This window comes from Megalobrama amblycephala, linkage group LG17 (genome assembly GCF_018812025.1).
Source record: "Megalobrama amblycephala isolate DHTTF-2021 linkage group LG17, ASM1881202v1, whole genome shotgun sequence".
NCBI lineage: Eukaryota > Metazoa > Chordata > Actinopteri > Cypriniformes > Xenocyprididae > Megalobrama > Megalobrama amblycephala.
The window spans coordinates 10,571,882-10,587,193 of record NC_063060.1 but is presented as its reverse complement, the minus strand read 5'-3'; the positions used below and the strand labels follow the sequence as shown (position 1 = coordinate 10,587,193).

Below are 15,312 nucleotides of genomic sequence, written 5' to 3'. Positions count from 1 at the left end.
AGGCTGCATTTTACCCAAGGCGTTTAGGAAAATATATGAGTAGGGTGTTGCCCCGCCCCTTTCCAAGCAGGTGCAGTTCTTCGACCAATCAGAGCTCAGATCGAGGAGGCGAAAACGGAGCCGTGAGCTCAGCTACGCATCTGCGCATGCGCAGCTTTCCTCTCCCTACATTTTGGGAAGGGCAGCGATGATTCCGGCCTTGACCAGCAGGGAAGTGGATAGGAATTTAGTGGATTTCGACTCTCTTTCCTTATTTCTTACTTCAAGATGGTAAGTTAGTCAGTACATTCTTTTGACTCGCCTAAAAGCACAAGTTTAGATCCCATATGTGTTGGGTGACAGGTGATTTCTTCCACAGGTTGTGCTCGTGCACCTGTCCGGACGTTTACGCGAGTGCACCTGCGGACTTTAAAACTTCCGTTCTTCATGAGCTGCTTGTTTATCACCAACTAAATAAAAACCGTGTCATATAAAGCTGCTGTAATTCAACTAAAGTTGTTTTATTCAAAGTCTGAGCAAATGAATCGAGTGTCATTGACATACTGAGGGGATTTAATGGTGTCGTTTTCGTGATGTCACCTCATTTGTCTGGATAAACCGGTTGGTTTGTTTCCCTTGATATCGAACTGTCGGATTTTGACACTCTTATGAGCCTTTTGTGTCTGGACAACTTGTAACCAACGTCCTGGTTTAAGTGACTTAATTTGTAGGCCAGGTAAACTCGTTTTATCAGTTGTTCAAATAGGAGCTGGCCACCGTGTGTTTGACGTTTGACTGCTGCTGAGTGACTTTACAGAGGAACTCTGTTCTCTAAAGTCAATTTTCTGGTTAATGTGTGCAAGAATGAAGAAGACTGAGTGGAGTACTTTACAAACCAATTACTATATTATATTACAAATGTAAAAGTAGGATTTGTTATTATTAAAGTTTTTTTTTTTTTTTTTTTTTTTTTAAATGAGTAGCTAATAATATAAAAAAGTATTAATTGTATTTAACGTTTTATCGATATTTTAATGTTAATACATTTTAAAATAAGTATCCTCGCTCTCTCTTTCACTCCCTTTCATATACATTTATGATAACAAAAAAGTATTAAACATAAAAATAAATGATTAAAATATATTTGAAGTTGCAAGGCTGATTAAAAACCTTCTTGTTTTAGCTTTTAGTTTAGTTCTGTTTAAATCTGGTAAGTGTTTACAAAAGCTCTCCAGATTAATACACACAGCTCCTCTGACAATGCATCATCTTGTACTGTCTGCATGCATCAGAGTAATTACAAGTGATGAAGAAGTGGCCCTTTTAATTTCAAAGACAACAACACACTGCAGAATCTCATTTAAACCACAGCAGTAAAGCGAGCAAATGTGTCTGTAAGCACGTTCTCCTGTGTGCTGTTGCTGCTCGCAGCTGCATTGACTCCAACAATAGAAGGAAAATGAAATCAGAACGTCAGAGAACTGAAATCAAAGCAGGAGCTCAAGAGGAAGCGCAGAGCTTCATGTAAACCTTCCCTCAGTGAAACTATGTGTGTGGGAGAGAGAAAGTTGTGTGTGAGGAATGTAGTAGTAAAGATGTGAATGTAACTTAATAGCACACTATTTCCTTTCTCATTTCTTTTCCTGTTGTCGTGTGATGGGTGTGCCACGCTGAAGAAATGCTTCAGAGAATCGTTTTCCTCTAGAGCACAATAGTAGTCCTGATGCAGTGCATACTTCTGTTTCCTTGTTTTTTCCTTGTGTTTTCATCTTTCGTCCCTCATCAGGATTTTCTGAGGAAGCAAATATACTCTTCGCCAGCATGCTTCGGTCGTAACAATGAAGCAGCTGACGGTTCCATTTCCCCACCTGGTGTTTCTGCATCTGTGTTTGAGAGCAAAATGAGTTGCTTGCAGCATCAGATTCATTAATTGGTTGCTGCTGGTTACTTCTTGATGGTCCGAGCCCCACGAGGAGTGAGCCATGAGTCACCATCTCTGTGCTTTTACACTTGCGTCATGTCGCCTTTATTTATATAGTGCTTTATACAATATAGATTTTACAGGGATAAACAGGAAAATAATGATTCAGTGATGCAAACAGAATTCATTTCTGCTGTAAAGCAACTTTTGAAAGGACAGTGTCATTATTCAGTTCAGTGTTGGTTCAGTTCAGATCAATAACTGTGTAAAGTTCATCAATTTTGAAAGAGTTCAATTCAGCTATAAGCAGCTCTACAGACAACAATAATAGTACTGTTATTCACTTTGAGTCAGTTCAGTGTTGATTCAATTCAGTTCAATAACAGCTTTGTTCTTATCCAATAGTATCAGTGCAATCAGATCAATAAATTAATATACATAATACACATTGTTCCTGTAATTAGCGATGCAACAATATGAAAATTTTAGCCGATACAATAATCGATAATTCTTTAGATTTGAAAGCTCATAACCGATATATTGGCTGATAATCTAAATCAAATATTGATTACAAAAACAAAAGTTTCACCATTAAAAGCCATGTCCCAAGCACACAATTATAATGTTTATTTAATTGTATGTAGCTTATAAGACAGATTTGCGCTGTACACTTGCACCTGTTGCACTTAAAGGGTTGGTTCACCCAAAAATTAAAATTCTGTCATTAATTACTCACCCTCATGTCGTTCCACACCCGTAAGACCTTTGATCATCTTTGGAACACAAATTAAGATATTTTTGATAAAATCTGATGGCTCAGTGAGGCCTGTATTGACAGCAAGTTAATTTACACTTTCAGTGCCCAGAAAGATACTAAAGACATATTTAAAACAGTTCACATGACTACAACCTTAATGTTATGAAGTGACGAGAATATCCGAAATAACAACTTTATTCAACAATATCTAGTGATGGGAGATTTCAAAACACTGCTTCATGAAGCTTCGAAGCTTTACCAATCTTTTGTTTTGAATCAGTGGTTCGGAGCGTGTATCAAACTGACAAAGTCACGTGAACTATTGAAATTTCGAAACACTTATGTATCGAAGCCTCGTTTACTGAAATCACATGACTTTCACGCTCCGAACCACTGATTCAAAACAAAAGATTCGTAAGGCTTCGAAGCTTCATGAAGCAATGTTATATTGTTGAATAAGGTCGTTATTTTGGTTTTTTTTGGCGCACAAAAAGTATTCTCGTCACTTCATAACATTAAGGTTGAACCATGTAGTCACATGAACTGTTTTAAATATGTTTTTAGTACCTTTATGGGTGTTTGAAAGTGTTAATTGTCAACAGAGGCCTCACTGAGCCATTGGATTTTATCAAAAATATCTTCTTTGTGTTCCAAAGATGAACGAAGGTCTTACAGATGTAGAACAACATGAGGGTGAGTAATTAATTACATTATTTTCATTTTTGGTTGAACTAACCCTTTAACTCTATTTTCCTTATTGAAGTGATTTCAATCATATTTCAACCAATTCATAACCATCATGGCGAACAGTGCGCATCTCAAGTGTCTCAACTGAAGGAAATAATCCATTATTTATCTGCTTTAATATATAGACCAAATACCTATATGGAGGCCGATATATCGTGCATCCCTACCTGTAATTCAAGTGTAATGGAATAGTTATACTGTGTAGTTGCTGCTTTTGTATATATAGCAGTTATGCAATGCAACAATCAATAAATATTTCGAAAGTAATGTGCTATATTGTCATATGGTAACCAATTATGTTATGTTTAATTCAGCAATTGGAATCCAATCAGCATCTTGGAAATAAAAACAATAATTTCCACTTTTATTCTAATTTTGAGTAGACATTTTGCAACTTTTGTTAGTATAATTAATTGAGTCATGAAAACAATTTAAAGTCACCATGAAATCAAAATGGAAAATTCCTATTTTTTTTATGGAATATTGCATTATTTATAAATGATTTATCTATGCGTTCTTTTTCTGTATTTTTTCATGTGCCCTCGTAATTTTTAATCATAATAATTAGCCTCCCTTTTGCAACGACATCTAGCAAACTACAATGATTCAATCATGGACAAAGTCCCTCCCTACATTTTTTTTTTTTTTTTTTTTTTTTTCTTGTTAAAAAGTAATTTCACTGAGATCTACTTCACAATAGGATAGAAAATACTTCAGTTTCATTTGACTTTTAAAGTGCTTTTAGTTCATTTGGTCACACTAGAAATCAATGGTTCAATCACAGTAAATTCATTGTATTGTGGGATACTGTACTCATCACAGTGTTTTCTTTATATTTTTTATTTTTATTGATATTTATATATATTCTTTTTATTTATATTTATTTAATGACTGTCACACAGCTGTAATCTAAAGAACTAGTCATTATTTGTTATGAAGATCTCTGTATTGAAAGCTGCTTTATTGCACGTCATTACTCATTTCTGTGAAGTTTTTCTTGTAAATTAACCTTTTCCAGCAATAAAAGTGAACACCATAGATCCATTTTTTTTTAATCTTGTTTCAGAAGTGTGACTCAAGTTTCTGTGTAATATTTTCAGTTAATAGTTGTCAGTGTGACCTGTGACCTGATAAGTCAGTGAAAAAAGCAGCTTATTGCAGGTTTGTATGACTCACAATGAGAGACTCATATTCTCTGCCCAGTCGTGACGTTAGTCCATGTGAGAAGACAAGGCTTTTTCAAGCGTTGCCAGATTTCTGTGCAAAATGAGAGGGGGAGGAGAAATTAGGATGCGTTCCCCGAGATTTTGATCTCAGTATGATTGCATTGAGCTGATTAGTTCTTGTGTGGAAAAGATTCACGTAGAAGTCAATCCTGTGGTTGACAGTGGCTCTTTGTCTCAGGGATATCGAATCTAACATCGATTTGGTTTGTGTGACAGGAAAGGTTAGCCATAGTTCTCTGTCTGAATGCAGTTTGTCTCCTTTTTTTTTGTATTTCATAGTTGCTAAAATTTTATCTGTGGGCTTTTTGCAACTGTTGTAACAGACACAGTAAAACAGGAGACCGGAAATTATGAAAATGGAATCAGAACACAATCCAGGCCAGATCTGAACCTGCGTCTGCACGTGAGCACCACAGCTCAACATGCATGTGCGCTGACCACTAGGTTTGGCAGTCAGTGATTATAATTTTTAAGAATATTTTTGCACTTTTTTGAAAAATTAAAAATAACAAATGCATTTCTGTCATGACAACGCTCAAAGTGTTTGACATGATAATGGATATGACATTAGCTGTGTTTCCATCTATTTGTAGGCGCATTTTGGGATATCGCATTAAAAACTGCTGGATGAAAACGCCAAGCTGCGCATAAATTCTAAAAATGTGCATAAAAATCTTATGCGCTCGTTTGAGTTGGATACAAACGTGCATAAACTACAATGGTAACACATTTACCAAATAAATTCCTTTATGCTCATAAAAAAAATCACGTGGCTTAATCAACTGGACTAACCAGCTGACCGATCTTTTTTCGCAGCATCTGAAATGCTGTTTTGGTTGTTCTGAAATGCCTGAGCAAAGTCTGTCGTCAAAGTGATTTGGTATAATTACCATCCAGAACTGTCTTACATGACTGTGTTCCCAAAGAGCATGCATCTTCCTCCGAAATGTGTTTATTGCATTTTGTGTGCATGCTCAGAGACGCAAGTAATTTATTATATATGAATTACGAAAATTTTATCATATACAGTCAGTGGGTTCTCCTACTTTTCTTGGTGACATTTAGTTTATGAGGAAGTGACTGTTTTGTTCTCTTCAACTGACGCAAATGTTTTATATGTGATATTCCCATTTTGTGCGTAAGTTAAATTCACAAGTTTGGATGGAAACAGCTACTGTTGATATGTATGGTCTTGGCAAAATCAATTTGCTACGATGTTGCCGACAAGTACAGGATTTGCTACTGCCAATACATACACGACACGCTGCTTTGAGCAAGTAAGACATGCTGCTGCTGTACAATATAGCGTACATGAATTACCTGTTGCAGATCTATACAGGTGGAGCTGGGGAAGGTGGAGGGTTTCTGAAAGTGTTCTGCTACAGTAAATGCTGACCAAGTATTTGAAGGTTGAGCAGCGAGCTCATTGGCTACTTACACAGCAGGAACCAATCAGGTGTGCCCTATAGACAGTGACGTGATTGCAAGCAGATTGAGTTAATGACCTGATCAGCCTGTGCCATCTAGAGTTTCATGACAGAATTTCTATTTCATCAACCCAACTTTTTCAACTCGACTCAAAGTTGTAACATTGCCAGAAAGATTTTGATTCACCAATTGAGCATGTAAAAGTTTAATAAGCTCTGAAGCATGAACTCTGCTGTCAAAGATTTTAAGCCAACCACAAAGTTCTGAAGAAGCTAGTGCAATTACTCCATGTTTCATATGTTCCAATAACTCCGGTTTTTGTAATCCTTAGATGTGGCAGTCATCTATGTTGTTGAAAGAAATTGTCAAATTGGACAGTTGCTGAAATGAAAAAGCTTGTTCCATGACGATGATGAAATTAGTTGACAGATTGCTGTTAAAGATTCTTTTAATGTCCTACTGTATTTCTAGCACAGCTGTTCAAATGTAATTGACAGCAGAGTTTTGGTGCATGTATGAATAGTTGATCTGGTACAATTCTATGGTGTTCGTGTGAGAAAGTGGCTGAGAAAACAGGTACACTTTGTAGTATTCACTATGAATTTACAGAGTAGGCACAGAATAAAGTCCACCCACTTGAATATTTTTGGCCTTGACTTTGGTGTGAAAGCCCTTAATTCACTTGCAGTCTTGCAGAATTTCTGTCTACCATCTGCTTCCCAGCAGCATCTGCAGAAAACCCCTGCATAAAGAAAATGATGACATTTTCTCCTTTTGAATGCATTTAAACATTTGTAGGTGTCTGTGATGTATTAATTGTATATTTAATACAGACCAATAAAATTAAAAGTAAAGGATTATTCATGCTTAATTTATCAGTGGCACTCATCCAGAGTGACTTTGTATTTTCACTGCTGGCACATTTCTCATGGGTTTGCTCAAAGGCACAGTGTTGGTAACTCATTACCTCTGGGGTTTGAACCTACAACCTTTGGGTAACCAACCTGGATCATTAACCCCTAAGCCAAACCCATTCCAAATGAAGAAAGAATGAAGCCATCATTAACGGAATATGCATTTTAATTGGATGGTTTTCCAACAGATGCATTTCCTGTTGCTGTTCAGTCGTCAGGGGAAGTTGCGTCTGCAGAAATGGTTCCTGCCCCTGCCAGAGAGAGAGAGGAAGAAGATTGTGAAGGACATGACCACTATGGTGTTGGCACGGAAACCACGCACATGCAACTTCCTGCACTGGAGAGACCTGAAGATTGTCTATAAGAGGTGAGCATTCAACTGTTGTAAACTGGCTCAAAAGAAATTATTAATACATTTATAGGGAATTTTGAAAGTCACTTATTTTACGACCGAGCAACTGAATCATCCAGCGTTAATTTGCACGGGCCTTAACTATAAGCTCTGTAGCGGATACGAATATCCAACTATCGTGAAAACACTGTTTATTAGCAAGGTAACACAGATTGGCAGTTTAAGACATTAAATTTGTAAGCACAAGACACTTCTCTTTAAAAATATAAATGAGACATTGAATATTCTAACACATCTAATATTTAACTCAAGCACAAACACACATTCACACAAGTTGCAGAAAGAAAGGAAGTGAGGAAAGAACGAGTTTTAAGAGTGCGAAATGATGAAATCCTAACGACAATTGCACTTCATAAGACCTGATTTGAATGAAACATCAATCATTAATTTAACCCTTCTATCGCTTCTTCGGCGGGTTATTAGACTTTATATCAATGCACCAGTTCAGCTAGAATCTGGAGGTACTTGCATTTGTCATTCGCGCCTTTAAATACGGATTCCTTTGTCGGCGTCCTTGGCTTGGAGAAAGGTGTTTTCCAGGTTCTTTTGATTTGCTGCCGGTCTTTTCGTGTCCGGATTGATGTCGTGGGAAGCCAATCACGTTCTGGTGTGCTGGCGGAGGAGTGGAGTCTCCCTTGTGGCTGACGTTGGAAGTTTTGAGGCGGGCAAAGACTGTAGGTTGAGCTGTTGATTAAACTTTGCGGCAAAACTTAACTTAGAACGTGAGACTCTCAACAGAAAAGAAAGGAAAGTGAGTGAGACGAGAGTAGTTGGATGGCTTGAATGAAGCTGCTTGTTCTTATTTTCTTCTGATCTTGGTCTTTATCTTGTCTTCATCATCTGTTCTGTCTCATCGTCATTTTTGTCTGTCCGATTCTAAATTGTCTTCATGTACTGAATTTTTAAACTGAGGTGTTTGTCCAACCTCTTTGGGGAGTTATACCTGACTAATTAGGTATCGTCTTTGATTCAGAGGTGGCTTTTCTCCTTCCCCGATCATAAATTAAATGTTACCTATGGTCTCTTAACTTTCAGAAAGCACAGTTTAGACACGATTTTGTTTAAAGGTCCCGTTTTTCGTGGTTTTTTGAAGCTTTGATTTTGTTTATAGCGTGCAATATAACATGTGTTCATGTTTCGCGTTTAAAAAAAACACCGTATTTTTCACATAATTTACTTATCTGTATACCGCTGTTTCCACTGTCATAAAAACAGGCTGATGACTTCCTTGTTCTATGAAGTCCCTCCTTCAGAAATGCGTAACGAGTTCTGATTGTGCCAGCGGTTCCTGTGTTGTGATTTGACAGCATTTTAGCGCATCTTGCCCGGAAAGGTCACGCCTCTTACTATAACGTGGAGATGCACGCGCTCAGTGTTATTGTAAACATGTCTTTAATTTTACCCTATCAATTTGAGCCGGAATCAGACCCGTTGATTGGACTGCGGGATGAAAATAACAGCGTTTCGACGACATGGCGACAAACACACTCTACAAACGCAACTCTTGTGTATTCCTGTGGGCGGAGGTTAGTCAAAAAAACTGTTTTAGTGACATCATTAAAGAAGGAAGTAGAGGGATGTAGTCCAAACTGGCCGTTCGATGTAGGCGACTTCTGTTAAATAAAATATCTCGCTTGGCATTGAACTTTGAGCTTTAAAATTTTACAGATTTTATTTATACTCTAACAACAACATAACACACTAACTAAAGTTTGAAACATGGGATCACGAAGAACGGGACCTTTAAAAATATGTTACATTTTACACTGATTTCATTCATGCCATCCTTTTGAGCTATTAGAAATCAATCAGTCACATAGTAAATAACACACTATTCCAATCAACAATTCAAAAGTTATAACAATTACATGAATTGTGAGTGATCTGAGCATAATAGTCACAAGTATAGGTTTTAGACATAATAAAGATTTATGCAGTTGAACGATGTTTGATTACAAGTCCGTTTAAAATCGTTTTTGAAACAATTTGATGCAGTTTATTCATAAAAAGAGTCTTCTCCATGGATTTCAACTGTGTCACTCAGAGGTCAATCAGAAGAAGAAGGCCTGTTTTGTATCTACGCTTTGGGGATCAAACAACCTCTGCCGTTATCTTGGTGGGGCTCAGGCTGTGCCCTCTTCAAACCAATCTGTCTTTTACAAACTGCTTAAGGTTAAAATCTTCCTCCTCCGCTAGGCTCAACTTTTACAAGCTTGCAAGGCAATAAAGCACTTTTTGTAGACTGAACGGAGCCGTAAATGACAGATTCTCTGATTTTGGGCCCTGCGTGTTGATTTGGGATCTGGAGTGTTGAGATGAGTTTTGTATGGAATTATGTTCGAATCATCTAGAAGATTCATTTGTCTGGTTCGCCCTCGACTCCTACACAACCCAGGCCACAGGCGAATGTCCCGTTGGAATGAATTTCAGAAAACACATGTGTTCCTCACATATGTATTGTAAAGGAGCATGCTGATTTCAAACTAAATGACGGTGGCTTTAGATTCAGCATTAATTAAAATCCCAGCTGCTAAGCTCTCATGTTTGGTCATTAGTCATTACTAGGTGTGAGCAGAAAACTAAATTCTTGCAAAGCGGACACCTAATCAGCAGTCAAGATCTTGAGTGGTCTAATTAAAACACCACATGCAATGTTTTCTACGTCTGAATAGGGTTTGTTGCACCATCCTATGTTGTAGTTTTTAAACCAGTTCAGTCCGGTTCTCCTGCCATTACTGATGTCATTAGCTGATGACATGCCACTATCTAAGTCCTCCTTGTTTTCCAGTGAAAACTAGTGTCTGCTTCCTACACAATGGGCCCCTATTACTTCACAGTGGTGTCTGAAAGTGGACCCATATACTCAAATTTGGAAATTTTAGTGCTTTGCTTTAATTTATGATAATAATTCAGTTATATATTATAATATTTTCTTTTAGAGCTGCTGCACAGCCGAAATGAACTCATCATTAAATCATTTTCCTGTTATCACTTTAAACACTGTATCACATGCTTTGAAACAGTCTGTATTATATAAAGTGCTATATAAAGAAAGGTGACTTGACTTGGCTGTATTACAATCCATTCATCCAGGACAGGGAATTGGTTTATCATAAAAAAGTGATTGTTACATTCCTGAATGGAAGATGTTTAACCTATGAAGAACCATATAGTCAAGACTATATAGTAGAAAATGTCCCAAAACAGCATTTGCTGAATATAAGATACGAAGAAACACTGAAGAAATTTTGTTTTTGAGGGTGTATTTGGAAGTAATTTTGAGAAAATGTTTAATTGTGCTTCTAAACTCCAGTGCTTCAGAACCTGGCTACATTCTTGGTCACAGCCCAGATTTTTATGCTGCATCAAATCCTTCTGTCAGGCACTGAAACTGTCTTGTTTCTGAGAGCGATTCTTCACACTTGTGTTCCTGAGAGCCTGTTACTCACACTCTTCTGGTTCAGATCTGTATTTCACACCTTTTTAACCTGTCTCACTTTTCATTCCTGTTGTTTTCCCAGTGTGACCTAGTGTTGACCCAATGTGATACGAATATGGAGATTTGCTATGCCAGCACTTGCATGGCAGGGACTGTAGATGGCAACTGTGAGGATAGTGTGTACTATTGTCAAATTAACTCTAAAAGCAACTGCTGCTGTCCATGTTATGTCATATTATGGTTGGGTGTACCCTTTGTATACATAAAATGTTCATCTATGTGTTTTTCCACTTGTTTGTAGGTACGCCAGTCTGTATTTCTGCTGTGGTTTGGAGAACCAGGATAATGAACTTCTGGCTTTAGAGATTCTGCACCGTTATGTGGAGCTACTCGACAAATACTTTGGCAATGTAAATATATCCAGTTTTTTTTATTTCTCATCTCTAGAGCAAATATTTGATATTTGATAAAAGACACTGTACAATATAGTATGTGTAGTATCTTCATATGTCAAAAGTTTAGAAACATTAAAATGTTTTAATGTTTTTTAAATTAGTCTCTTCTGCTCACAAAGACTGCATTTTTTAAAATAAAAAATACAGTAAAAATGGTAATATTGTGAAATATTATTACAGTTTAAAATGGTTGTTTTCTATTTTAATACATTTAAAATGTAATTTATTCCTGTGATGACAAAGCTGAATTATCAACATCATTACTCCAGTTTTCAGTGTCACATGATCCTTCAGAAATCATTCTAATGTTGATTTGCTACTCAAGAAACATTTCTTCTTCTTCTTCTTCTTCTTCTTCTTATTATTATTATTATTATTATTATTATTATTATTATTATTATTAATGTTGAAAATGTTTTTGCTGCTTAACATTTTTGTGGAAACAATGATATCATTCAAACATTTGTAGTAAGATTTTAAAAAGAGAGAAATTAATACTTATATTCATCAAGGATGCATTAAAATTATCAAAAGTGATGTGAAGATATTTATAATGTTACAAAAGATTTCTATTTAATAAATGCTTTAATAAATATACTAAATAAATATAATAAATGCTGTTCATTGAACTTTCTTTTCATCAAAGAATCCTGAAAAAAGTATTACCATTTCCACAAAAATGTTAAGCAGCACAACTGTTTTCAACATGAGCAACAAATCAGCATATTAGAATGATTTCTGAAGGATCATGTGACACTGAAGACTGGAGTAATAATGCTGTAAATTCTGCTTTGCACAGGAATCACAGGAATAAACGACTTTTTAAAATATATTCAAATAGAAAACAGTTATTTTAATTTGTAATAATATTTCGCAGTATTACTGTTTCACTATATTTTTTATAAAATAAAAAAAATGCAGCCTTGGTGGGCATAAGAGACTTATATAAACCAGTATATAAACCAGTTTCTGTCTGTGTAATATTGTCATGCAGGTGTGTGAGCTGGACATCATCTTTAACTTTGAGAAGGCTTATTTCATCCTGGATGAGTTTCTGATGGGTGGAGAGATCCAGGAGACGTCCAAACAGTCTATTGCGAAGTCTGTAGAGGCATCAGATATGCTGCAAGAGGTGAGACGCTCAATATAATCTGCATTCAGTTTAATGAATTTGAAAACTGAAACAGAAAATGAAATTCATTTGTTCAACATTATTGAAATAGGATAAAAAAAATTCTTTTCCATCACTGAAAATGGCTGTTGTTTTGACTTTTTTAAAACATTAAGGACCAGATTTACTAACAGCTTGTGCCAACACAAACCCTCTTTTGGCATTAAAAAAGTACCGTTAGGATTTACTAAAGTCACGCAGTGAAAAAATAGTGCTGAAAAGGTGTGGATATTTTTGCGGCTGACCTTACTGCATATGCATTTGTAGGAGTTTTCCTTTCAGACGCAAAATTTAGGGGAGGAGAGTATTTAAATGAATCACGCAAGGTTATTTATGAAGGTTTGCGCTAGTCAATTTACTGGTGTTTGCGCCATTATTTACCACCCAAAAACAGCATGTCTAAAACCAGATTGCTTTGGGCATAATGGAAATGATCCGGCTGTGTCTGTGTTCTTTCCACTCCCATCGGCGCTTTTTCAGAATTGCGCTCTCATGCTAATTTGCCCTTTTTAGTAAATCTGGCCCTAATTAATTTATGTTAGTTAGGACATAAGGCAATACAATCTCAGTCAATGTTTCTGAGCCAGCTTGGAGAACCTAGAGCTGTTTTAAAGGTGCTGCCCAGCTCTACTTTAGCCGCCACCTTCATAAAACTTTATTGATTTGACAACGAGAGAGAGAGAGAGTGAGAAATAAATGGATGGCCAGTGCGAGAGTGTGGTTTTACAGAGCAGCTCTCAGTGATACTAAATGCCAGCATGCCTCAAATAAATGAGACCACATTAAAAGAATAGTTCACCCAAAAATGAAAATAATGTCATTATTTACTAACCCTCAGAGGTGTCATATTGTGCACTTACAGGAATATAGCATAGGGGTATAAATGACACGAGGGTGAATAAATGATGACAGAATTTTTTATTTTTGAGTGAACTGTTCCTTTAAAAAACCCATATAGCATCTAATTACTTGTTGTTCATGTATCATTGCAATAAGCAGAGTCCATACATCTGAATGAGAGTTCACTTCTGCATGGCAAGGCCAGCTGAAAATGCACTTCACATTATACAAAAGGGTATTCAGTTATGTGCCTGTTTTCTTCTCTTCAGACGATGGAAGAATACATGAGCAAACCAGCCTTCTGACAGCAGCAGACGTGATGAAAGGTGACAAAAGGGAAAGAGAAATGCCTCCGCAGTGTAGGTTGTGTCCTTCACTCTGGGCACAATTTTTCATCGCAAGTTACAGACTTTATTCATGAGGGCTGGGTTAAGAATTTTTTATTTATTGTTTTTTTTTTTTTTCTTTTTCAATGCTGGTGTAAACATCCTTATCTATTCCACTCAATTTTAATATAACTGAATCAGGGTTCATGTGGTAGTTTTGAATAGAATCATGTTTTGTCAACTTAATGTAATGCAGAATTTCAATGTTGGCTCCAGCATACATATACACTAAATTTCAACTTTTATACCAAAATCATTTTAAATAATAATCATATATTTGCAATAACCTTAAAGCTTGGTTTATTTGAAGTGCCTTCTCATGTTATTGAACATGTTGCATGTCTCAGGAGACATTTAGCTCAAGAAGAAAAAAAAACTCTTTTGAAGGAATATTAACACACACTTTGTTGATATTGTCTTATTAAAATGGTCTTTTTGATATGATTCAGTCTCAGTCAAGTGTTTGCTTCAATTATCTATAATGAAATGCATCAGGTGCTTTCTAAAATCCTTCCAGAAATGTTTGTGCACTGCAGTATTAATGTCTCTTATTATGAGACTGAACTTGACCTGTATCCTCAAGTGGACACCATTGGCTTTTTCATGATATCAAAAGTAAATATTAATATGTGATTCATATTAATTTTTCTTTTTTCATATAGATAAGCATCATGCGTAAACATTCTTCTGTTTTAAGTCATAATTTGTGTTGAATCATGCATAACTCACTGTAATAAGGCAGCACAATACAGCGAGAGGAAAAATAATACGGTAATGCTTTATTCATGTTTCTCTTCTCACACTTTGGAACACGTACAAAATGATTTATAAATGAGCATCACATCCATCTTTATTGGTTTGATAATGAAATAGCATGTAAAGATTGCAGCAAGCGGAGTCCTACGACTACAGGAACATTCTCTTGATACCAACAAAAGGAACAAGAAAACATTTCGAGGACCACCAATTCATAAACGACAGATAAAATACACTTGAATTCCCACACACTGATATACCATATATATATTTACATCATATAGAATTCCATGAAAACTAAAGCACTTTAAACTGTTTACCCTTTTTTTTTTTTTTTTTTAAACATCTTTTGAGGAGATACAGGCATGTCCCACAGGTAAGCGTTTTTTTCCCCCCGGTTCATACTCGTACAAGTCCCTTCAGTGGCAGGATTGGCTAGTTGGAGCAGTTTGCAATTTGGACAGTTCAGAAGTCATTCAGGTAGCCATAGCAACCATATCAAAGAGTTAAAAGGTCAAGGGGCGGGACTTGTCAGAATATGAGCAGGGAAAAAAATAATGCACGCTCGGGCTCTTCACATTCCTGCAACCATTTTCCCATGATACTCCTTACCCTCTTCTGTCCCAGACACGGGTGGGGTTTGGTCTACGGTCTCCTGTACTGAATCTTGACTGGGTGGCTTTTGGGGCACCTCGGCCTCCTCTTTCCCTTGGGTGTCTCTTTTGGTGAGTGTGCTTTTCCCATTATCAACCTGATCAAAGAAATCTTTCATGGCCTCCTCATACATCTCATAAGGCAACTGTCCATTTGCGGCGGAATCGATAGCTCTCTTGCGATCGCTCGAGCTGGTGTCGGGGTACTCGGTCAGGAGTTTGGCTGCG

At 36.6% G+C, this 15,312-nt stretch overlaps 2 protein-coding genes across 3 annotated transcripts in view; one reads left to right on the top strand and one right to left on the bottom strand.

Moving 5' to 3' along the window:
* The first annotated feature begins 124 nt into the window (after nt 1–124).
* ap1s3b (adaptor related protein complex 1 subunit sigma 3b) lies at nt 125–14,119 on the top strand. Its single transcript, XM_048163865.1, has 5 exons — nt 125–270; nt 7,161–7,339; nt 11,125–11,233; nt 12,273–12,410; nt 13,559–14,119. The coding sequence occupies exons 1-5, from the start codon at nt 268–270 to the stop codon at nt 13,592–13,594; spliced, it is 465 nt and encodes a 154-aa protein (XP_048019822.1). The 5' UTR covers nt 125–267; the 3' UTR covers nt 13,595–14,119.
* A 314-nt stretch (nt 14,120–14,433) lies between these two features.
* scg2b (secretogranin II b) overlaps nt 14,434–15,312 on the bottom strand; it is a 3,100-nt gene continuing 2,221 nt past the window's right edge. For both annotated transcript variants that reach the window (XM_048163864.1, XM_048163863.1), the window contains exon 2: nt 14,434–15,312. This exon is cut by the window's right edge. In XM_048163864.1, the coding sequence (XP_048019821.1) occupies nt 15,006–15,312 (307 nt within the window). In that variant the 3' untranslated portion in view covers nt 14,434–15,005.

What these genes read in the sequence shown, in the direction of transcription:
- ap1s3b (XM_048163865.1), top strand. An exon ending in TCGACAAATACTTTGGCAAT is followed by an intron (nt 11,234 to 12,272) that starts GTAAATATATCC and finishes ATTGTCATGCAG; the next exon opens with GTGTGTGAGCTGGACATCAT. An exon ending in CATCAGATATGCTGCAAGAG is followed by an intron (nt 12,411 to 13,558) that starts GTGAGACGCTCA and finishes TCTTCTCTTCAG; the next exon opens with ACGATGGAAGAATACATGAG.